The sequence below is a fragment of the Portunus trituberculatus genome, chromosome 36 (assembly GCF_017591435.1).
Source record: "Portunus trituberculatus isolate SZX2019 chromosome 36, ASM1759143v1, whole genome shotgun sequence".
Taxonomy (NCBI): Eukaryota; Metazoa; Arthropoda; class Malacostraca; order Decapoda; family Portunidae; genus Portunus; species Portunus trituberculatus.
The window spans coordinates 12,006,784-12,030,945 of record NC_059290.1 but is presented as its reverse complement, the minus strand read 5'-3'; the positions used below and the strand labels follow the sequence as shown (position 1 = coordinate 12,030,945).

The window sequence follows — 24,162 nt, the reverse complement described above, 5'->3', positions numbered from 1 at the left end:
TCTCTCTCTCTCTCTCTCTCTCTCTCTCTCTCTCTCTCTCTCTCTCTCTCGATGTATAGGTGGATAAATAAATAAACTAATAAAAATAAGTGGGAAGGAAATGATGATAAAAAAACAAGAGGAGAAAATAAAGAAAAAAAAAAAGAAAGAGAAAGAAAACGGAAGAAAAAGAAAGAAAAATAAAGAAAAACGGGGCGAGAAGAAAAAGAATAAGACCGAAATTAAACGATAAGAGAGAGAGAGAGAGAGAGAGAGAGAGAGAGAGAGAGAGAGAGAGAGAGAGAGAGAGAGAGAGAGAGAGAGAGAGAGAAAGAATGGGTAAAGGTTCCACACACACACACACACACACACACACACACACACACACACACACGGTAATCTGACCTAACAGAGAATACACTATAATCCCATCCTTCTGTCTCCTCCTTCTCATCACACCAGTCTTGCCGCGTCACTTCTACCACTGTATTTTGACACATTTCCGCCCAGCACCTCCACTACTTGCAAAGGTTCTAGTCTGTTTATTCTTATTTTTCTATTTTCATTTATACCCTGTGAGCTTTTTCACGGGAATTTCTGGGCTAAAGAGGATACTTTTTTGTGGTACCTCCTATCTCAAAGCCCACCCGCTAGGAAACCGTTACCCCGAGTGAGGAAGCCCAACCTACACTCGGACCGTGGACAGGATTCGAATCCGTGCGCTTGGAGTGACGCGGGTTTTTAAGAGCGTTTCAATGGCTCTAGTGACAGATTAACACTATTTCTACATTACTAACTCCTTCAGTACTGAGACACATTTCTATCTTCAGTTTTGTGCACCATTAGAAGACTTTATTTACATTACGAAGGGTGGTTAACATTATTTCTATATTATTAACTCTTTCAGTACTGGGACACATTTCTACCTTCAGTTTTGGGCATCATTAGACGATTTCATTTACATTAGGAAGGGTCTATGGAGGTCAGGAGATTAATGGCCAGTTTTCACTTTTTCAATCCCCCACATAAGTTTTTGAAAGTGTATAAAACAAAATCACCAAAAAGTAACGAGAATGAATATGAAAACTCGTCATGGCACTGAAGGGGTTAGTAGGTAAACACTGCTGAGAATCTGTGTTCAATCATCTTTGTGGTCTTTGAAAATCGCTGTGGTGAAAGAGTAAAGAACCAGCACTCAAGTCGGCCTTTTTTTTTTTGGGGGGCGATCTTTGGCTGATCCTCTTTCCTACATAAAAAAAAAAAATAGCTAAACTGTTACGTACTACATGAAAACACCCTTGAAAACTGCTATAGCCTACTTTAAAATTCTTCGCAATATACCTCTAGAAATTTTGTTCAATCGTCCCTAGAAATATGAAGTCATCTTTTTTAAATTCAACAACTCCAACTAGAGCCTGTTGAACCATTGCAAAATTCATTAACACCGCGAAAAGATCCTCAAAGAAACTCCAATAACTTCCACGAGAGAGTGTGAATATTTGCTAAACTATCATTAACATCATGAAAACATCCTTAAAAATTCCAAAACTTCCACGAGAGTGCGAATTCTTACAAAACTATCATTGAAACTATAAAAACACCATTAAAACTCCAATAACTTCCACTAGAACGTGTGAATTCTTGCAAAACCATGAAAACACTATTAAAAACTCTAACAACACACACGCTGCCAGACGTAAGAATAACAAGAAGGAAAGTTTCACAATATTATTTCCTCAAGATACCCGCTAAAATTTAAGTATTTCGAATGTAGGAGTAGATATCAAACACGAGGGAGAGTTTTGAGTTAAATATAAATCCAGAACTTAACGAAGAATGGGATACATTGAATAAGAACGGTGACAAACTTGCATCATCGTACTCAGCCAGCCAACTCGTCTACTAAAATCCGAACGCGGTACACACAGTTTAGGAATATCACAATTAAAACTCATATAAAGTAACACAAGCACGTGACATTTATTATTTCATCTTTTGCTACTAAAAAGATTACTCTCAGACAGTTTCCACCTATGCTGACTGTGTGCATTTTTAATAGTGATAATGTATTAATCATAAGCCACAGCGCATGCATGGATTCGGACAAGTGTATCAGAACGACTACGCGCCCTTTTTTCTCTTTTTTCAGTATTGCACGAAATAAACGAAGATAATGATGATAACTGTGCGTGATAACTGTGTGAGCGAATACCAGCAAGATATGAATGTAGTTTAGTATCGATGTCCTGGTGAAATTGTGCCAAAATAAAAGAAAGTAAAAGTATTATAAACTCTCTCTCTCTCTCTCTCTCTCTCTCTCTCTCTCTCTGCGCGTGACAGTAATGTGGTGAAAGTAATGCGAGGGTAAAAATACATATTACCATTATAATTTCATACACACACACTCACGCACACACGCACATACACACATTAATGTAGTGATTTTAACATTAAGTACACCTGTTTCTCCTCTCTCTCTCTCTCTCTCTCTCTCTCTCTCTCTCTCTCTCTCTCAACTTTACCTTTTCCTCACTACATATACATACATAGGTACACACATACAGACAGACAGACAGACAGACAAACAGAAAGACAGACAAACAGATAGACAGACAGACAGACAGACATACTCAAACACTATCATATCATACAAAAATGAGTTAATCATACCACATAGTCATAAAAATCAACATATTCAGAGTACTTCCTCGTCTGAATCCCCTCGTAAATAGATAAGCTTAATCATTATAAGCTGTATATTCGTTTACATTCGTCTAGCATTTAGCTTTTGTATTTATTCGTATTTCTTCAATAGCCTGTATGTCATCTTGTATTCTCTCATGCTAAACTGGATGTGGACTGAAGATAACATCCCAAAGCACCACCACAAACCCACAAACCCACAAACCCTCAAAAAAATCATATAAATGTGGTTTTTATAATACTTTGTTAATACCATTAGTACTAGAACGCATTTTACCACAATTTTGGGTGTGATTAGACGATTTTCTTTACTTTAGGAAGGATCTATGGAGGCCAGAAGGTTAATGGCCTGTCTTCACTATCTTAATCCCCCTACATGAGTTTCTGAAGCTGTATAAAGTCACCAAATAGTTAGCAGAGCGAATATGAAAACACGTCCTGGTGCTGAGCTGAAGTGGTCCGCCTTACCCCACCTTCCCCTATACCACTAGGCTGTATATCCATTTATCCACTATTCCTTTACTAGGCTGTGTATCAATTCCTACTCCTTTGAATATGAAATTGAGTAAAGTTTGTGAATTAACTGAAGATAAAGAACTAAAGATAGAAGATAAAGAATTAGATCAAGATAGAGACTGAAGGCAAGGAGTAGAAGACTAGGCTAGGCCGTTAGAAGGACGAAGATAGGGATGAGTAGACAGAGAGATAAGGAAGATGAAAAGATGATAGACAGAAAGGTTGAGAGAAGATAGATAAGGTTAGGTGCAAAGATAGAAAGGTTAAGATAGATATAGAGGAAGATGCAAAGACGATAGATAGAGAGAAAGATTGATAAGGTTAGATAGAAAGCAAGATTAAGATAGATATCAAAGAAGATGCAAAGACGAGAGACATGAAGATAGAAAGATAGATAATGAAAAAGTGAAGGAAAATAAGAAAAAAAATGAGGGAAAAGTACGGAAAATCAAGAAATCTTAACGAAAAATAAGAAAAAGTAAAGGAAAATTAATTAAAATTGAAAGGCTAAGTAGAAAGACAGGAAGATTAAGATAGACAGAAAGTAGACAGAAAGATTAGGAAACTGGAAACATGACGGACAGAAAGGTAGAAAGATGAAACTAAAAAAGGTGGGAAGATGAAGACGATATATAAGAGTAATTAGAAAGATAAGGAAGAATGTGACAGGAAGATAAGATGGGCAGTATAGATTAGAATAAGATGGACAAACGTAATGGAGATGTGTAACGTATATAAATGAATAAGTTATATATAGCCTACTGATTCATATTCTAATCTGCTTTGCCTTTGCGCAATTTAAGGTGATGTGTGGGCTGGGTAAACAAAAATTATTCGGGAATAGTAGGAAATGCAAACAAAAGAGCTGGAGAAGGAAGAGGAAGTGAAAAAATGAAAAAATGAGAAAGAGAGATACGAGATAATGGACACTAATAATAAGCATGCTGGATAAAGGAAAAACATAAGAAATAAATGATAAAAACATGAGTGGAATAGGAGATGATAGATGGAGCGAAAAATAAGGACAAAAAAAAGGAAGACAAGAGGTTGAACAGGTTATACAAGTTTGCAAGTGAAACATGATCCCTTCCCTGCAGTTTTCTTGACACCTTCCCCTCCATACGATAAACCAGGTAGTGAAGAACAGGCGACTGTGAGAGAGCCAGGGTGACATGGAGCGGCGGGGACGTGGGAAAGATGTAGGGCGTATTGCCAGGGTGACGGTGAGGACGTGGGAGAGAAGCAGGGGCGTGCTAGGGTGAAGGGAGAGGCGCTGGGAGAGCGTGAGGGGGTGACAGGAGAGAGTGCATACTAGGCAGCGTGTCTCACCTGAGGTCTTGGGCGTGGAGTCTGAGGAGTGGTAGCCATCGTCGCGGGGCAGCAGAGGGCAGGCGGGGGAGTGTGGCGCCAGGCGGGTGACCACTCGGCCCCCGCCCACCAGCCGCAGCTCCGTAACGGCTCCTGGCGGTGGGGTCACGTCCTCGTCGGCTGAGTGGCTCGAGGGGCTGGGCGGGGCCTGGGCCGGCGGGCCTGGGGAGGGCGCTGCCTCTGGGGCCGCCGGCGGGTTGTTGGCGCCGCTCGTGGACATGGTGGCGGTGGCGGCGGTGGCGGAGCGGCGGGGGGCGGCCACATACAGGGCGCGGCGCTCGCGGCACGCCCGCCACCTCCTGCTGCGTGGCCTGCGGCTGGTACCTCACTCTCCTGGGCGCGGCGCGGTGAGCGTGGGGCGCGGGGCGGGGCGGGCGGCGCGGCACCAAGGCTCCCGCGTCGGGGCGCGCTGCTGGCGACCGTCGGTCATGGACGTGGGCGACGGAGTGTGACGGGCAGCGGCCGCGGCAGCCTAGTGCCAGCACGCCCCGCCCCGCCCAGGTCCGCCCCGCCCACTGCCTGCCTCCCTCTCACTCCTTACCCTACATTCCCGCCCCTCCATGGGGAGGCGCCCTGGCCGCAGTACACGCGTACTTCACCTCGCCTACTGACCTCGGAGCAACCCGGCAGGCCCAATCCCGCCCTGCCCAGCCCTGCCCTGCCTGCCTGACCTTCCTGAGGCAGGAACAACACCCTGCTGTACTGTGGAGTGATAAGCCACGCTCCTCAAGGCCCCACGCGGCTGCCTTACACCAAACACCAAACACGCGCCTCGTGACGCACTGAGCCGCTCAATGAAGCATGATAGGCGAGGCAGCGAACACTGCCTAACTCATCTCGCGTTAATTCATCGCCGGGCGTCATCCCCGCGACTCTCGCGTGCTTCATCACACACACACACACACACACACACACACACACTACATTATCGCGTCTAGATGGAGTAACAGTTTTTATCTTAAGTCGACAAGTATCATGTTTCCTTCATAATTTAGACAACGAGCTGACAGCCAGGCGGAGTGACGCACACCCACACACACCCTGCTGCTGCTGCTGCTGCTGCTGGGTAGGACTATTCAGCCTTGAGCCTTGATACCCAGCAGGCCGCCGCAACGCACTGCTGACCATACCAGCGAGACCAACTGACCTACAAGACAAGGAGGTCAGCAGATTAGAAACAGAACTGGTGCAGCTGACATGACACACACACACACACACACACGGGAGGCATCGATACCATTCAATGCTTGCTCCTCTGCGATTTCTAGGCCAAGGGAAGAGGAAGGAAGGCCGCCATCACCACCACCGCCACCAGCAGGAGGGAATGGAAGGGAATCTGGCACGCTTTATGAAGTATGGAGGAACGTTTATCACAAAATTCCAAAACTTCTGGACCTCGGGCTGGTCTTCGAGGCGGAGGAATTCCAATAAGACTCTGATTCCTGGTGTGTTCCCGCCCGGCCCATTCCAACATGTCCTCCCTCCCTTCATCACCCCCTCCCATAATACCCTAGGTCAAAATGAAGCCACGGAAGCTACTGCCACCCTGCCTGGCTCAAATAACCCAGCGCGGGGCGTAAGAATAAGCAGCTTTTCAATCCTGCGCTCAGTAAAGTAGTGCCACTCGTGAACTGAATGAGAGATCTGTACTCCGCATTATCATTTGGTTTTATCTCCGCGCCGTACATCTCCCCGCGACTCTCGGCCTCACTGCGTATTACCCCAAGGTCTAGTTCTTCATATCCCCGCATTTTTTTCCCGCCCGGCTCGTTTTCCCGGCACGTATAGGAGGGAATGTGAGGATGAGGTCGGCAGTCGGCAGCCATCTTCCTGCTCCACCACCACCGCTACCACCCAAACCTCTTCTCTCTCTTCCTTTTTTTCTTTCTTTTTTCCCCGTTTTCTTTTAAGGTGTGAGGTCCGGCGGTGCGTCTTCAGATATTTTGATTGTCGAAGTTTTGTGTGGAATTAGTCCCCGCTGGAATGTTCGTGAGCTCTGCTGAAGACTGGAATGACTGGGGTAAAATATTATTATTGTAATGTTTCCCGGGTTATTACACACACACACACACACACACACACACACACAGAGAGAGAGAGAGAGAGAGAGAGAGAGAGAGAGAGAGAGAGAGAGAGAGAGAGAGTTAATTTACCACAAGAAGTAATGTGTGTGTGTGTGTGTGTGTGTGCAAGAGCGAGCATAAAATGCCTACAGACTAAACTAAAGAAATAATAATTATGATAATGTAATCAGATAAATAAACATGATAAACTACCTAGCATATCTTAGCGTAATATTAAGAGAGAGAGAGAGAGAATAGTAGTCTCTCTCTCTCTCTCTCTCTCTCTCTCTCTCTCTCTCTCTCTCTCTCTCTCATTAGCATACACATGAAAAATACTCACAACTAAGTCTTTCTTCTATTTTTTTCCTGCTTACTATAATTCTTTCTTTTATTCATAACTTCAACAACCATTTCCCTTTATATCATTCTTTCAATTTCACGCTAACTTCACCTAATTCTTTTATTCATAACTTCAACACTCTTCATAACACTATTCACAACTTCACACTAACTTACCCTTATTCTTTTATTCATAACGTTCACCACCATCTCCCTTTGAGTCATTTACATTATTCGTTCAACTCTTAATTCGCCCATTTCTTCCTCTGTTTCTAATGCTTTCAAGTTTTCCATTCATACGTTCCTTTAGTGAACTTTTTTAATTATTTGTAATTCATGTTTTCCACACTTTCTTTATCTTCACCTTCATATTATTCCAGTTTCTATTTTGCAGTTTTCACTTTAACCATTTTTATTAAGTTTCTATTCATATATTCCTTCACTCTTTTTTTTTTTCCATTCTGTTTACATAATCTACTTTTCTCCAGCATTTTTTTTAGTTGTCATTCATATTCCACAAGTAACTTAAAAACATTCTTCTACTTCTTTATTTTCTCTCATAAATTGGTGAACTCTGCTGTTTTTCATTCATAAATCCAACTTTTCTTTTTATTCAAGTTTCATATTCTTAGTTTTCATTTTAAGATTCCACTATACAAACTTGTAATTGTTCTACTTCTTCCTTTATTTTCACTCATAAATTTGGTGAACTCTACTATTTTTCATTCATAAATCCTACTTTTCTTTTTACTCAAGTTTCATATTCTTAGTTTTCGTTTTAAGATTCCACTATACGAACTCATAATTCTTCTACCTCTTCCTTTATTTCCACTCATAAATTGGTTTGAACTTTACTATTATTCATTCATAAATCTTACTTTTCTTTTACTCAAGTTTCATATTCTTTTAGTTTCAATTTAAAGATTCCACTACAATCTCTTTCATTCTTCTACTTCTTCCATTACCTTCATTCATAAATTTTGTGGACTTTTCTAAATATTTTCATTCAAAAATTCAACTTTTCATTTTACCTTGTTTCATATTTTGCTTCCATTTCAAGATTCCTTAACAAACTCTTACTCAATTTTTCTTCCATAACCTTCACTCATAAATTCGTGAACTCTTGTGTAGGAATCTTCCACCCTACATCTTCCAAATATTCATTTATAAATTCTGCTTTTCTTTTTACCCAAGTTTTATATAATTTCAGTTTCCATTTAAAGATTCCTTAACAAACTCTTAATTCTTCTACTTCTTTCTTTATCTTCACTCAAACTTGTGGACTCTTCTAAGTATTTTTTTTTTTTTTCATAAATTCAACCTTTCTCTTTACCTTAATATTCTTCATTTCCATCAATAGGTTTAACAAGCAACTCTCAATTTCCTTCACTTCACAGAGGCCTCTCAATAAAACTCAAGGAATGTCTGCCTAGTGTATTTCATGGACGTGGTAGTACATTCAGGTATAAAAACAAAAGCTCACAATAATAATAAAAAAAATAAAAAATAAAAAAAAAATAATAATCACAGCTCCTCAAATCACTGAAAAGAATTATTTCACACCAACATGAGAGAAATTTCAACACACACACACACACACAAACACTCTCTCTCTCTGACATACATTCCTCCTAACATGGGTTGCTATTGTTTGTCTAAATCTCTCTGCTCACCTTAGGAACTCCTCTTGGCTTAGAACTAGTAACAAAATGAACACCTTTTCCCCCCAGCAGTGTTAGAAGACTCATACACACTCTCACGTCCTTTCACTTTCTCATTCATCCTTCCTTTTCTTCATACCCTTTTCTCTTCACTCATTATTTTTGTTTACAGTAATAAATTCATCCTTTCTTTCATCTACTTTCTCATCCCTCATCATTCTTTTTTTCTCTGTAGTAATAGAATCCTTGCATTTTTCATAATTTTCCTCCTTTCTTTCCTACTCTTTCTCTTCCTTCATTATTCTCCTTTTTTCTCTACAATAATCAAATGAACATCTATTTTTATTTCTTCTTCCTCAGCAGTGTTAAAAGTGACACATCCACCTTCCCCCTCCATATTTCTTTTTTTCATACTCCTTTAAAAAAAAAAAAAAAAAAGCTATTTTAATTTTTGTTGCCTTTAGTCTTCCTGCATAAAAAAATAAAAAAATAAATAAAAAATCACATCCTTTGCCTTCCCTCCTTATTTCTTTCTATTCTCTAAGATAAAACACCTATATTTGTCTTCTTCCCAGCAGCATTGTGACACTTCTACCAGTACCTTCACCATTCGTTTCTTCTTTCTTCTTCACATCCTTTGCCTTCCCTCATTATTCCTTTCTATTCTCTACTATAACAAAACACTTGTATTTGTTTTCCTCCCAGCAGCATTGTGACACATCTACCAGTACCTTCACCATTCTTTTCCTCTTTCTTCTTCACATCCTTTGCCTTCCCTCATTATTCCTTTCTATTCTCTATGGTAACAAAATAAATACCAATATTTTTTCTTCTCACTATCGTTCAAAGTGACCTATGCATCCTCACATACTACCTCTTCCTCCTATTCATTCTTTTGTTCATCCTCATACTCCAAACAGCTTAGTCAGGGGTTCTCAGCCTGAGGGGTACAAAGAGAGAAACTTTAGAGGGTGGCAGAGGTAATGGTGAACGTGGGTCGGCATCTCCTATGTTCTGGCTTAGACTGTTATCATCATGTAACTTGACCTGACCTATGAATCACTGACATTTTCATTACTTACATTACTAGTGAATTCATGGCTGTGTTTAATAATAAATTTTAAGCACCGATAGATACACTAGTAGGCTTTTTTTGACATCAAACACCAATATATTCATGGACACATTCATGACTATTGAAGAATTACTGAATTACTGGAATGCATGTTTGTGTTGTGAATGCAATTTGGAACATTCTGGGTAAGAGGTGCATGACCAGTGCTGAAACCCTCAAGGCCTTTTCACACACATCTGTGCTGCATCTGTTCTGTGTTGGCTCAGTGCTTCAGTGCCAGTGAAGAAGGGATTTCACTCACATGACACTGATGTCTGTGACTGGGCCTTTAAAGGGATATGAAACACTTCAAGGTTGAGAGCCCCTGGTGTAAGTTGTACTGCAGCTTCAAAATTAGCCCAGCCCAGCCTAGCCTGACACCTCACCCACCAGTGGCCCTGCCTGGCCCTCCTTCTCTGCCTCACACACACACTGCCTTAGCCTATCCTCCAGGTACTGCATCATCAAACTAACATTAAGAACACTGGTTGGGAGTGAGACAAGTCTGCTACACAAGGACACCACTCACAGCAGCAGGCACTCCAGCTCTCCCTCCCCACCCTGCCACACCCACACCACCACACCACCAACCTTAGAATGGCTTCTCTCTCCTCCACGACTGATTTATGCCCCTTCCCCGGCCCCCATCCCCACCTCCCTGCTGCCAGCCTGCTTGGGGCCGCTGCGGGTGACCGAACTGGCCACCCCGCACGTCGGTGTCGTAGCCGGACAGACTGTAGTCCCGCTCCTCAAAGTGCATCATGCCCTGGCTGCCATACTGGCCCTCCATTCCTCCCATCTGACCGCCCGGCCCTCCCTGCGGCGTCCGGCTCTTGTTGCTGTAGTCGGCTCCATCCATGGGCAGGTTCAGGAGTCCACTGCCGCTCGGGGAGGAGTAGGCTGGGCCCCTCATCATTCCAGTGTTATGTGGGGGACCCCTCATGCGCTCCTCCCCCTGGTACTCACCCATCAGGGAGCCAGAGGAGGCCTTGGCACCACCATGGGAGGGCCATGACCCCTGGGGAGGAGCACCGTGCCAGGACCGCGACCGGTCTGCCTCGCCACCACCACGAACGCCATACCCAGAGTTAGCGTCGTCATACGGCGGCCGGCCGTTCTTGTTGCCGCCGCCCCAGTTGTCCGGGGAATAGCGGTCTGGCCCACGCATGGCCAGCCCCCGCATGTCCTGGTCACGCATGTCTGGCGGCCGCCTTTCCCCGTGCAGCATGTCTGGGAAGTTGCCGTCACCACGATCCTTCATCTGCCGGTGTGTGGACTGGTCAGCTCCAAGTGAACCAAAACACCAGTATAACTAATAATTTCTCAATGATTAGCCTTGACATAAGTGGAGTATACATGACTAACTTTTAACATGCAACAAAAGACACATGACACTGAAGTATGAATTATAAGACAAGAAGAGAGGCAAGGAGAGACACTTGAGATGGTAAGACAGAATGAACACACAGGAGACACAGGAAGAGAAACTAAGTAGAAAGGATAAGACATACTGAGATGGAAAGAATGAACACACAGGAGACACAGGAAGAGAAACTAAGTAGAAAGGACAAGACATACTGAGATGGAAATACAAAATAGAGATGAAAGGAGACACAGGAAGAGAGACACTTCAAGTAGGGACAATAATGAATGGTGAGACGCCACCGTGACGCAGCATGTAATTCACTCACCGCATCCCTGGGAAGGCATTCTTGTTGTAGTTGGCGTTATTGCCATGCTGTTGCTGCTGCTGCTGCTGCTGTTGCTGCTGCTGGCCATCCTTCCTCATGGAGGGTGGGCCGCCCTGGCTGTGCATCTTCACCCGCATGTCATCCAACTCAATCAGCAGCCGCGCCTTCTCATCCTCCGTCTTCTTCTGTGCAGCGTTGGCCTTGGTCAGGGCGTCCCGCAACTGTCCTATCTCCTTCTGCAGGCCGTCAATCTTGCGCTCCAGCTCCACACAGTTGCTCTTCTGCTTGGAGTCCATGGCCTTGAGCTTCTCCCGGTTGTCGTGCTCCATGCGCCGCGCCGCATCCTCCGCCTTCCGCAGGTCCTCCACCAGCGTGTTGTTGGCCAGCGTCAGCTTGTCCACTGTGGTCTTCTGCACCAGCGCCTCCTCTGTTGCCGTGGCCCGCACCTTGTTCACCTCATGGTGCAGGCCGGCGTTCTCCTCCAGCACGCGCCGCACCTCCTCCTTCAGCTCATTGATCTCCCTCTCTGCGTTGCGTCTGATCTCAGCGTTCTCGTTCCTGAGGGCATACACCTCTGGCTGGAGAGGAAAGGCATCCCTGGGGTTCAGGTCTGTCCTCTCCATGTGCTCATATTCCATGCGATCATCCCACTTCCTTGGGCCCTCCACGGCGTCCCTGTAGCCCTCCCCCGGGAACATGGCATCCCCTGAGAAGTACCTGGGGCGCTTGGGCTCTGACTCATACTCAGAGGGAGGCATCATAGGCCCCCGCATGTCCTCCGGCGGCAGGACTTCCTCCCTGAAGTCCCCGGAGGAGGGGCCGTACTTCCTGGGGCCATCGTGGAAGTTGGGCAGGGAGACGTAGGGGTTGCCTATCTGTGGGGAGTTGGGGTTGCGGTCGGGCGGCCCCAGCAGGTTCTCAAACTCATCCTGCAGTGCGTGGAAGACTTCATCCTCATACTCCCGCTGGCTCAGGTGGCGGAAACGGCAGTTCTGCATGTTGCACAGCCCACGCAGGAACTCCTGAGGACAAACAATGGTGGTGGTGATAACTCAGCTATTTTTCTGAGACATCTTGCAGTTCATGGCACTGACACCAGTACTGAATGTTACAAAGTCCTCACACAAACTCCTAGTGATAAATACTGATGGTTACTATGACTCAAGTCTTTCCCAGTGATATCAAGCAGGTCATGCCATCAAAACAACTGTACAGACTGCTCACAGGCATCATTGGGAAGGAAAATGGAATGCAAGAAGAAATTTTTACACTACATAACTACATTAGGAAAAATAAGAGTATATTTTCCAACACAAGACAGAGTGCCAACCTTGCATGTGGGGCGAGTGCCAGTGAGTGCCCCGTCCAGCACCATTGCCTTGCGCACCGCCTGGTCCACGATATGCAGCGGAATCTCCAGTGGCACGGTAAGACTCCTCATCCTCCCTTGTGATGTGGAAGAACCTGCAGGAGGAGATGTGTTAGTGTGTGTTAGTGTGTGTGTGTGTGTGTGTGTGTGTGTGTGTGTGTGTGTGTGTGTGTGTGTGTGTGTGTGTGTGTGTGTGTGTGTGTGTAGTAGTGCTGGGGATGGAGGTAGTGGTAAGGAAAACGAAGAGGCATGGTACAAAAACTTATCTATTATTTGCAGTTGTTATTGAATAGTGGTAGTGGTGGTGGTAGTGGTGGTGGTGGTGTGGTGGTGGTGGTGGTATAACATCCCCATGTCCTTTATGGTTAAGACACAAGATAATAAAGAAAATAAAGCTTGAGAAATATGGACTTAACTATCATTTGTGCTGGTGTGTTGGTGGAAAGTATTGGTGGTGGTGGTGGTGGTGGTGGTGGTGGTGGTGGTGGTGGTGGTGGTGGTGGTGGTGGTGGTGGTGATGGTGGTGGCGGCAGTACAGTAACCTCACACTTTTAATCCTTCACAGGCAACACTACAGAAGACAGACTGAATCAAGTGTAGTATGCAGTTTGAACTAATATTACACAGGGAATATTTTCTTTAAAAAAATATAAAAAAATAATAAATAAATAAATAAATAAGCAAATAAAGACAGCCACTTTGCACTCCTCTCATGAATAACCTAACTAGAGATTATTCATTGAGAGAACATGTGTGGACAGGTTAAGCCTCACACTTGACCAACACACCTCTTTATTTATACCTTCTTTCTCCCTAAAACAATCAAACTCATATCTCTATTCTTTCAAACACTAAATCTCTTAACAAGCTTGCAGCCAGTTATATACAGCTACACTTTCACCTTCCTTGTTTCTACATCTGCATTGCATTTGTACCTTCCTTCTCTATAATACTAGAAAACCAACAGATAAACGTGCAGAGACATTAAGGCAATCTGAACACCCCAGCCAGTCATATACAGCTACACCTTCACCCTCCTTGTTTCTACATCTGCACTGCATTTGTACCTTCCTTCTCTATAACACCAGGAAACTGACAGATAAACATGAAGACATTAAGGCAATCTGAACATCTCAGCCAGTCATATGCAACTACACCTTCATCTTCATTGTTTCTACATCAAAAACAGTAACATTTTCAACATCTGAAGTGGCAAAATGCAAGTCCTGGAGCAGACACACACATCGAGAAGGCCCTCTGAACACCCCAGACTGCCACAACTACATCTTCATTCTTTCTACATCTCCAGAGCAAAATAGTAGCTTTTCAAACCTCCAAGGTCGTGCAGCAGCCTTGTATGCATCAGACAGGTTTCCCTTAGTATTTCAGCCAGCAACAGATCACTACATCAAAACATCACCTCCAAGGACAAACTGCAAGGTATCTAGCACCTGTGTACATTAAGAGCCTTTTATATATCAATCAGCACTACATCTCACCAAATCTTGTGCTTCCCTCCTTCACAATGCAAGCTGGCAGCTTTCTCACCACTACCTCCTCCTCCTTCAGATCTGTACCATGAAGCAATATGTTATAAACTCCTCTATTGCTTCACATCACTCCCACTGCTCCATTATCAAGACTGTGACTGACCAAAGCATCAACACAAGAGACAACACAACACACCACTTGTCATTATCCTCAAACAATGCAAGCTCAACAAAATAATCTGTGCCTACCAATGCTCCCTCGCTACCATGACCAAGGCTGAGTGATTACCATAATACAAACAGGAGATACTGCCACATTGTCTATAAATACCACTGAGACATGAGAACTGACACTATTACATAATATAGTGCTCCCCCATCACCTCCACCTTATCACTGCCACTGAGACCAAGACTACGGGTGACCACAATAAAACCAATTATTGCAAACCTAACAATATGCTTACCTCCAGATCACTTCATCTTTTTTCTTAACTGTTCTTGATGTTGTATAAAGATCCAATACCACTGCTAACAAATGACTAACCATTATGTATCTAGAAAACCACCTAACACCAAGTACACTATAATACTAGTGATGGAGGCTTACAAAAATGAGGCTTCAAAATGGTTCTGGCAACAACCAAGACTATGAACAACCACAGTGACACACAGGCAGCAGCTAATACCACATCACACCACACCTACCAATGCAAATCACAACACACACCAGAACACAAACAACATAATGAGTACAAGAGACCACAGCACCACACACCCATCTAACACCACAAAGCACCACACTTTCTAGCAAGCAGACAAACGGCAAACACCAACCAGGATGATGAGTATACCAACCAACACATCTGTCACCACCAGCTACATCAGACAATGCAGACAGGATACAAAGGACCAGAACAGTGAGATGGCAGGATCGAGTAGGGATGCAGCACCATTGTAATCCATCACCACACTGCACCACTGTCAGGTAATGCAAACAGGGGCAGATAAAGACCAGGATTTTGAAGATAAGTAAATGGATATGCTAGTATGAGTGAATAGAGATACCCAAGACAAAGCAGAGAGGATAAAGTTTAGTGACGACAGGTTATGGCAAGTCTATCTAAGCAGCTGACACATAACTCTGACCACCAGCAGAGCACAAGTCACTGAACGCAAAGCAGACACAATGCAGATCAATGTGACGAGAGGCAAACCAGCATATCTAGCCAAACTTGTCCTTGAAACTCGAGAATGCTACCATCAATGCCATTCAAGACAGAAGGTGAAGGAAAAAGATGACTAAGAAGATAAAAAGCAAATGCATGAGTATCAATGCAAATTCTCCAAAACAGAGGCAACTGACACAAAGATATACTGAGACCACCACCAATGCAAGACAAATCAATGCGACTGAGACATAGACATTTTGACAACATCGACTATCTCATCTTGAACCTTTCCTAGTAATATGCAACACCAAAAGCAATGCACATGATATTTCCAAGCACCAACAAGAAAGGAGAAGAATGAAAGTGTTTTTTTTTCAATATCTAGTGAGTGTTATAGCAAGGTCTGGCTGCCTGAAAACCTCTGCAAGGACCAACAAGAAAGAAAAAGGGCAAGGAGAGCAGGATCTTCAATATCTAACCTGCATAACATTTCCAAGCACCAACAAGAAAGGAGAATGACAGTGGGTTTCTTCAATATCTAGTGAGTGTTATAGCAAGGTTCGGCTGCCTGAAAACTTTGTAAGTACCAACAAGAAGGAAAAAAGATCAGGAATGGAGTTTTTTTCAATATCTAAGTTGCATTATGTTAGGACTTGACAGAATACAGACCTCCCTCTCTCTGCAAGACCCAACAGGAACAGCAATGGATTACAGCAAGTTTTTCAGAACCTATATAGCTGGCAGAATGAAATGGAAGGAAGCATGTCATAAGCAGTGAAAAGATTGAATTAATGGCTACAAAAACTATTGTTATTCAAGAGACGCAAAGAAAACCACAATATATCAACCAATCACAAACCACCTCTTTAACATAGCAGCAGCAGCAGCAGCAGCAGCAAACCGCTGACACAAACCAAACAAGGTGACTATCAGAAGACCAAATCAGACCAGTCCAAACCAGACCAACCTGCCATGAACCTACACATCAATTAAATTTACCAAAGTTTACATGTCTACCAGAGACCACTGGCAGCAGGCAAGTGTCCAGGGAGGTGTGAACAGTAGAGAGGCTGCCAGTCACCACACGCCACACGGCAGCAGTGCCTCGGCAACACAGGACAGGAGAGGTTCAGATAAATAATGAACAGCCAAGAACTGTGTGTGGGGCAGGGCTGGGAAGGAGCAGTGAGTGGCAGCAGGTCTCTGTGTGTGTGTGTGTGTGTGTGTGTGTGTGTGTGTGTGTGTGTGTGTGTGTGTGTGTGTGTGTGTGTGTGTGCAGCACACAGGGACAGCACAGCACAGGAGGGTGAGGAGTGCAGGGGTGTGGGTTGGTGAAGGGGTGGTGGGGTGTGTGGCAGCTCCACTAACCTGCAGTCAGCACGCAAGCAGTGTCCATTGCGGAAGTCATGGCAGAAGGTGAGCCAGCTGCCCTGCCGCTTCTTGCCGGCAGTCTCGGTGGGCGGGTGGTAAAAGCGACACTCCGTCCCTCGCGTGCACATGTTGCGGATATAGTCCCTGCAGACGATCTGGCCACCGCCACTGCTGCCACTGCCACCACCACCGCCACCACCACCGGGGCCGCCGCGTGCCGGGGAGCCGTGGCGGTGGTCGGGGTCACCGGAGCCATGGCGGGGGCGGCTGGCAGAGCGCGGGTGGTAGTACTTGCACAGGGAGCCGCGGTCACATCGATTGTGCAGGAAGTTGCGGCACACTTCCCGGTCCTCCTTGTCGTGGCCGCGGTGGTCCGGCCGGTCCCGGCTGATGCGGCGGCCCCGCTCCCGACCCCGCCCGTGCTCTTCCTGTCGACCGCCACGGCCCCTTTCGTGACCGCCACCGCCCTGTCCACCCTCCTTCTTCTCCTCCTTGGCAGGCTTCTTGCCAGCCTCCTTGTTCTCCTTGGGGATCTTTGCCCCCAACCTTGGGGTTTGCCTTTTCCTCCTTGACTGCCTCCTTGGGTGGCTCCTTTTCCTTGGCCTCCTGAGGGGCAGCTGCGGCCTTCTTCTGCTCCCCGCCACCGCCGCCGCCCTTAGGTGCTTGCTTGGTGGCCATGGCACTGCAAGCAGAGATCACCACTTAGCTCCCTCTCGCCTCACATGGCCACCGCTCCACCACGCTGGCCACCCCGCCACGCTGGCTGCCCCACCGCCCCGCAACTCACCTGAAAACCCACATGCACCCCATAGCACAATAGAGGAGGAGGAGGAGGAGGAGGAGGAGGAGGAGGAGGAGGAGGAGGAGGAGGAGGAGGAGGAGGAGGAGGAGGAGGAGGAGGAGGAGGAGGAGGAGGAGGAGGAGGAGGAGGAGGAGGAGGAGGAGGAGGAGGAGGAGGAGGAGAGGGGTTAAGGAAAACAGAAGGTAAAAGAGAAGGTCCAGTCACTTGAGTGAGGTGGATTCCAGTGAGACTTGATCCCTGGAGCACACCATCACTCCAGCAGTGGCTGGTGGATGGTTGGCTCCCCCCCGCCAATAACACTGGGGTGAAGATGTGCTCCACACCACAGGGAAGGTGTGGCCAGGCAGTGTTGAGACAGGAGCAGCAGGAAGTGCCATGGCAAGGCAGGGCACCACCACTACCAAGACCACAAACTGGACAATTTTGCTTCCAGTGACAATTTAAGAGAAGGTGACAGAACAGGAGGGTGATAAAGAGGACACTGTGGACACCAAGGAGAGGGAAGGAGGGAGGGAGGAGGAAGAGAGGGACATGACAGAGTAAGCAAGCCTGGAATGGTGGTTGACAGACAGCTGGTGTGTCTGGTGTGGGCATCTTCACGAGGCAGCAGTGGTAGCAGCAGCAACAGTGGTGGGGGTGGTGGTGGCAGCAGCAGCAGCAGCAACAGCAGTAGCATCAGCAGCAGTGGCAGCAGCAGTAGCAACAGCAAAGGATGCAGCAGCAGCAGTGCAGGTAGATGGCCTCCGTTGCCAGCAGCAGCAACAACAGCAGCAGCAGCAGTGGTGGTGGCAGCAGCAGCGGCAGCAGTAATAACAACAGCAGCAGCAGCAGCAGCAGCAGCAGCAGCAGCAGCAGCAGCAGCAGCAGCAGCAGCCATTTTCCTTCAGGAACAGCATTGAAAAATAAAGAATGGAGCAAAATGTCGCATTACACCCAAAACACTGCTTCTTCTTCCAGCCTGAAGAATGTAGGTAGAGATTCAGCAGCCACAGCAAACACTGCAGCAGCAGCAGTCGTGGACACAGCAACACCAGCAGCAGCAGCAGCAGCAGACACAAGGCAGCAATGGTGGTGGCTACACCCTCCTTACCACCACCACCACCACCAGCAGGGCAGCAGGTCAGGAGAGGAGAGGTGGTGTTGCATCCTTGCCAGGGCTGCAAGTGAAGCCTCCACAGTGTGATGAGAGACCTTAGCTTAGGGGGAAGGAAACTCAAGGTAAGTGTCACCTGTACTGCACACACCCGGCTCCAGCCACCTCACACAGCAAGCCAAGCGCTGGCACTGCAGCAGCCACGGTGCTGCCTCAACTCAAAGCAGGTCAGCCACACCACACCTCTACAAGGCACAGTCACATCCTCACGCACGCTCCATTACTGCTCCAATGTTGTGCCAAGAAAGCACAGCCAGCCCCTAACAGACACTGCCACGCTGCCTCACACCACCTGCAGCCATCACAGCCTCTCACCACACACCACAGCTTCAAGATACACGCTGATGCTAAAATTTGGTTAAAAACCTGTATTCTTTTGCTGTAATGCATGTGTGTCTTTTTACTTCATTGTAGTCTGGCCAACACTAAGTTCTGTGCGTGGGTGTGTGTGTGTTGTGTGTGCATTAGTCACCCACACTCATCTGATCTCACCACACAGCCAGCCTACAGGAAAACTTCCAAGCTCACAGTAACCAATCTCTGAGCAGGACTGAGACCACTCACACCACACACCACAGCAGTGAGGCCATAATCCCATGGCTCACCTACATCCCATACCTCCCTGCTGCTACAACAGTCTGAGTGTGTGTGTGTGTGTGTGTGTGTGTGTGTGTGTGTGTGTGTGTGTGTGTGTGTGTGTGTGTGTGTGTAAAATTCCATTATTACATTACATGCCGCAACAGCTTAGATCACATGGCACCGTTAGGGTTAACAGGAGAAAGCTACATCTCCCACTAGGCAACTAGGTTTGGCAAGGATTTGAGCCCAAGCCACCTAGACCAGAGGCCCGAACACAAGCCGCCTTAACCAACAATGCCACCCAGTGTGTGTGTGTGTGTTATTTTCATCTCTTGCTCTAAATGCAATACTTGCCTTTTCCATCAACAGAATCTAATGAGACATGCCTGTGTGGGTCACGGCAGGAAGACACCACTGCACTAAACAGCAGGCCTGATAATCCCATTGCAGCTTAGACAGTCACCATTTCAGACACAGCCGGTGTCGGCCTCGTGGCTTCCCTAATGCTCCGATCTAGCCATTTATGGAAACGCAATAAATAACAAATTCATCTTCTATAACCAATTACAGGGGCTGCCGAGTGTGGGCCTGATGGCTCCTTGCGGCTTGCCTGTTGTTAATCTAGGGCCGAGTGAAAAACGCGACACAGCAGCAGGCATCTGTGTCATAACCAATTCATGCAACTCTGGCCTCCTACACATACCTATCGCATTTTGTACTAAATTTAGCGGACTCTGGTGGAATTTAACCTTTAGAGGCCTGATGAAGGGACCCCAAGAGTACCCATCTTGCCCACACGTTCCCCGAGTAATACGCTCTGTGCAGCAAAAATGGATATAAATGAATAACAAAAGGGGAAGATATCAAAATAGTGAGAGAAAAACACGTGCATTGTTTCAAAACCAAAATACGCCTCCCTCCCGCTCGGCCGCTCCCTCTCACTCGCTGGCTCTCCCGCCCTTTTCTTCTCCACTCTCATCTCCCTACTCTCTCCTTCTCCTCACGCCGTGGCATCCGGGCAGGGCATACCCAGGGACGCCAGACTGCCGGTCCCCTACGCTCAGGAGTTGGGCATGAAGAGAAAGTAGGAAAAATAAGGATTAAATACTAGGCCACCCCCGCCATCACTTACCAGACGCGAAGCTTGTCGAGTAAACAAAGTAGTTGGTTAAAATAACTTTTTTATTTGAAATTACAAGGATAAAATTAGAAATTTCATATGTTCTGATTTAGTTTCTATGATAGATATGGTGGTATGGGTAAATTCTTTAATTGGTCGTGATGAATTGGATAATTCTTGTCGGGGAAAATAACTGATATCTCGCGCCCATAATATAAAGGTGAAAACTAAAAGCAAAGACCTCGTCCTCGTGCTTAGTCTTGAGTCAACTATTTGTAAACTACGGTAGAGCTACAAAGCGGTGCCCGTGTGACCTTTTGTTTCTATTCATCAACCTTTCACTCATTAGCAGAAAAATAAATCAAATAATAATAAATAAAAATCATCATATCACGACAACGGGTGACTTCCAGGGCCGATCAGGGACTCCGGTCTCCACTCTCCAGGGGGAGATATGGAAAAAAAATGAGGTGGCACACCTAACATTGCTAAAAGGCACCCTCGCGGCCTGTGACGCAATCCACTCCATGCATACCATTGGATCCGTCCTGTAGCTTGCGTGGACACACGTCTTCTTCACCTGGCGGAGCTGTCACACATGCACACACTTTCTAAACAAGAGGAACATAAGAGTCGAGTGAAAGATTTGTATTCTTCTTGTGGCCTTTATTCGCAGTCAGCTAACAATGAGAGAGGTGGGAAGGATGAGGCCCATGAGGATATGTGTGAATCATTCTAGTTGACTACATTCATGGAAGTCAACCGCTGTCCTTCATTTTTAGGCCTTTACTATACATGCCGGTGAGTTGACCCAAGATGTATTAGACTAAGTATAAGACTTAGTCTAATACATCTTGAGTTGACCCACCAAGGATCACAATAGGGAAGGGACTGGAAGAGGACCCAACAAAGCTGACGGTGTGTTAGTAAGTCCTCAACCTGCAACACACAGTTATACAGACTCCTGACATTTAATCATCCATACACTCTCATGCGTCATACCCCAGCCTGGCAAATTATCAAACATCCTTTTAGAGACAGAATTGTCCGCCTCAACGAACGTATGAGGAATAAAATCAAGGAGGGCAGCCTGTCGCCTCGCTAGCGTCGCCGTCAGTAGCTTCCCAAATCCACGTCTTCTGAACCTCTCGTTTGTTATCAGCTTGGCTATTTCTCCTGAGGGTCCCGAGCAAATCCAAGCCACTGGTACCTCGTCGTCAGCAGCGGCAGGAAGGTTCTCTGGGTCTACCGTCGTGTCCTGCGTGCTGGTTGGGTCCTGGTACACTCCTATGTAAGGCACGCCCTCTGCCATCCTGTACATGAGGTCCAGGGGTATTCCACCAAACTTGGCGTTCTCCAGGAGGTGACGCACGCCTGCTCTGCCCAGCCTGCACACACGGAACCCCGCTGGCACCCTGCGAATGTATGGTCTCCCTGATTTTGTAGTTTCAAGTCACTGATTTTTGTTTTGGTTTGCTGTGCTTTGTTTTAGGGTACTTTAGACAGATGCTGGTGATTGTTGTTGTTGTTTCATTATCTTCACACACGTACAGCCGTAAACCACCTTACCTGAGCGTGTGAGAGTCCAGATGAACGTCATAGGTGAAGGTGAAGCAAGGCATTAACCACACCTTCACTCCCTTCTCCTCCAGCAGGCTCACCAAGGGCTCGACAGCGAAGGCAGGGACATGTTGGAGGAGAAGATGGGTCTTCCTTGCATCTTCCCAGTAAATCACGGGTGAAGACCTCAGGGCTTCTATAAGAGTGCCAACTTCCTCCTTCAGGCAGAATATTCCGATTCGCTGTGTTCGGGGTGTTATCTGAGAGAGAGAGAGAGAGAGAGAGAGAGAGAGAGAGAGAGAGAGAGAGCCATTATACCAAACCAACTATCACTAAAACTCAGTCTCACTCGTTCAGCCTCACCAGAACAGTCTGTCTCACCTCTTTCCTGCACAGCACGGTGGCTGAGTGTGGCTGGTCCTGCAGCACGTAGAATGTGTCGTGACACACCAGGCCATGTCCGTGCTGTACCAGGTTGTTGTGTATCTGTTGGCGGGAGAATTAGTCTTATTATCGTGATGTGCAACAATTCACAACACTGAGAGCAAAGCACAGAACGTGTCAGCGTCTGCATTAAAGATTGATGGAAAATAAAATATTGAGCAACTTCTGAACAGTAGGTATACACAATGTTTTGGCGTGGCTCAGCTAGAAGGATTAATGTCTCAGAAAGGCTAAGAGCTCAGTGGGAAAGTTAACGTCTAACACTTAATATTCTGTGGTCCGCGGTCAGTGGGCAAGCTGCCGTTATGCAATGAGCATGCAAGTACGTGAGTAAACCAATGACGAGTGATTAGTTAGTAGAAAGCAGGTCGGTGAGTAACGAAGCAGTCAGGTGAGTGAGTCCTGCATGTCTTACCGAAACACAATAAGGAAGGTGTGGTTTGACCCTCTCAGCCCACAGCAGGTGTTCCTCCTTTGTGAGCAGAGGCACCAGGCACGCGCAGGCACTCATGCCTGCCAGCACACTGAGGCTGCTGCCGTGCAGCCGTGCTGCCGTGCTGCGTCATCGCCCAGGGAATGGGTACAGTTTTATTTCTGGCTGCCACAACTTTTGGTTCAGTTTGCACCAAATAAATCGATTCGATTAAATCATAAGGAACTAATTTATTGACCAAAGTAGATCGGTCCCTCGCCTGCAAGTGTCTAATAAATGAGTTAGTTAATTGTGAATATTGCTTCCTGAACTTTTGTGTGTAATAGCCCATCACTTATTTCTTAACACTACCAAGAGAAACGTTAAATTTGCAACATTTGCTTAAAAAAGTAAAAGTGGAGGATATGTCACCACTGTGCGAGTAGGAGGTATATACTGAGGGGTTGATCCTATTGATGATGTGTTACAGTGTTATGTATGCTCTTAATGGCAAGTGATAATTGTAGTTGATGTGGTTTGGATATCAGACACATAGACTCTGCCATACACGAGTTTGAACAAAGATAACAGAGGAGCGTGGAGTACAGATGGATAAAGGGGCTATCACACTGGCCTATGCTACGCGGAACGCGGGCCATGGCTCTTGGTACGAAACCAGGAACACTATCACACACAAGCTGCCCGTGTTCTTGTTATGCTAGGCAAACTGCCCACTAACCAAGACAAAGCCTAATCAAAATAAACCAGAACAAAACCATACAGCTTATATCTCAGCCTGTGGTTTGTCCAGGAACTGCATTTGCACTTCCTCTTGTTGAAGAAAGGTAAGTAAAAAAAATTAGAGAAAAGCTGAGACGTGCGCGATGGCTCATGGCAGAGGTGGTTGCCATGAGCCCAAACTATCGACATGATATATATATATATATATATATATATATATTTTACCTTTCTAAATTGATGAAATATTATTTAATATTCCAATATGAAAAATTTAGTCACATTCTTTTTAGTTCAAATGAAAAGTTTTTATTACATATATCATGTTTACTTTTCCATTGGGATAGCATACGGAGAACCGGGATGGATATGAAGCCATCCCAACTTGGTTCCGCTAATCCCGGGCAAGTTCCATATATCTAGAGCGGATGTTCCTGGTTCCGCGTATTATAGGCCAGTGTGATAGGGCCTTTAGTTCGCTCGATACCGTCAACCAGCAGGCAACCATAGGCTCGCTAT

General features: G+C 45.9%; 3 protein-coding genes across 3 annotated transcripts in view; all 3 read right to left on the bottom strand.

The window, feature by feature from the left end:
- Window positions 1–5,278, bottom strand: part of LOC123513730 (sodium-dependent noradrenaline transporter-like) — a 35,020-nt gene extending 29,742 nt beyond the window's left edge. The window contains exon 1 of the mRNA XM_045271121.1: window positions 4,528–5,278. Within this exon, the coding sequence (XP_045127056.1) occupies window positions 4,528–4,786 (259 nt within the window). The 5' untranslated portion in view covers window positions 4,787–5,278. The remainder of the gene's footprint in view (window positions 1–4,527) is intronic.
- Window positions 5,279–10,865: 5,587 nt separating this feature from the next.
- On the bottom strand, window positions 10,866–21,286 carry LOC123513592. Its single transcript, XM_045270842.1, is given in 8 exon segments — window positions 10,866–11,004; window positions 11,435–12,456; window positions 12,765–12,840; window positions 12,842–12,898; window positions 16,833–17,517; window positions 20,502–20,546; window positions 21,025–21,078; window positions 21,280–21,286. Coding segments are annotated over 8 exon segments (1,950 nt in total). The 3' UTR covers window positions 10,866–11,000.
- On the bottom strand, window positions 21,141–23,823 carry LOC123513727. Its single transcript, XM_045271119.1, has 4 exons — window positions 22,909–23,823; window positions 22,431–22,535; window positions 22,059–22,309; window positions 21,141–21,904 (listed from the first exon to the last, which is right to left on the bottom strand). The coding sequence occupies exons 1-4, from the start codon at window positions 23,002–23,004 to the stop codon at window positions 21,442–21,444; spliced, it is 915 nt and encodes a 304-aa protein (XP_045127054.1). The 5' UTR covers window positions 23,005–23,823; the 3' UTR covers window positions 21,141–21,441.
- Between the last annotated feature and the right edge of the window lie 339 nt (window positions 23,824–24,162).

Bases quoted from the DNA above. Each gene is read 5' to 3' on its own strand.
- LOC123513727 (XM_045271119.1), bottom strand. From the start codon at position 23,004: ATGAGTGCCTGCGCGTGCCTGGTGCCTCTGCTCACAAAGGAGGAACAC. The intron at 22,536-22,908 runs GTAAGACATGCA...TCCCGCCAACAG, and splicing joins ACCTTCCTTATTGTGTTTCG to ATACACAACAACCTGGTACA. The intron at 21,905-22,058 runs GTAAGGTGGTTT...ATACATTCGCAG, and splicing joins CTGGACTCTCACACGCTCAG to GGTGCCAGCGGGGTTCCGTG.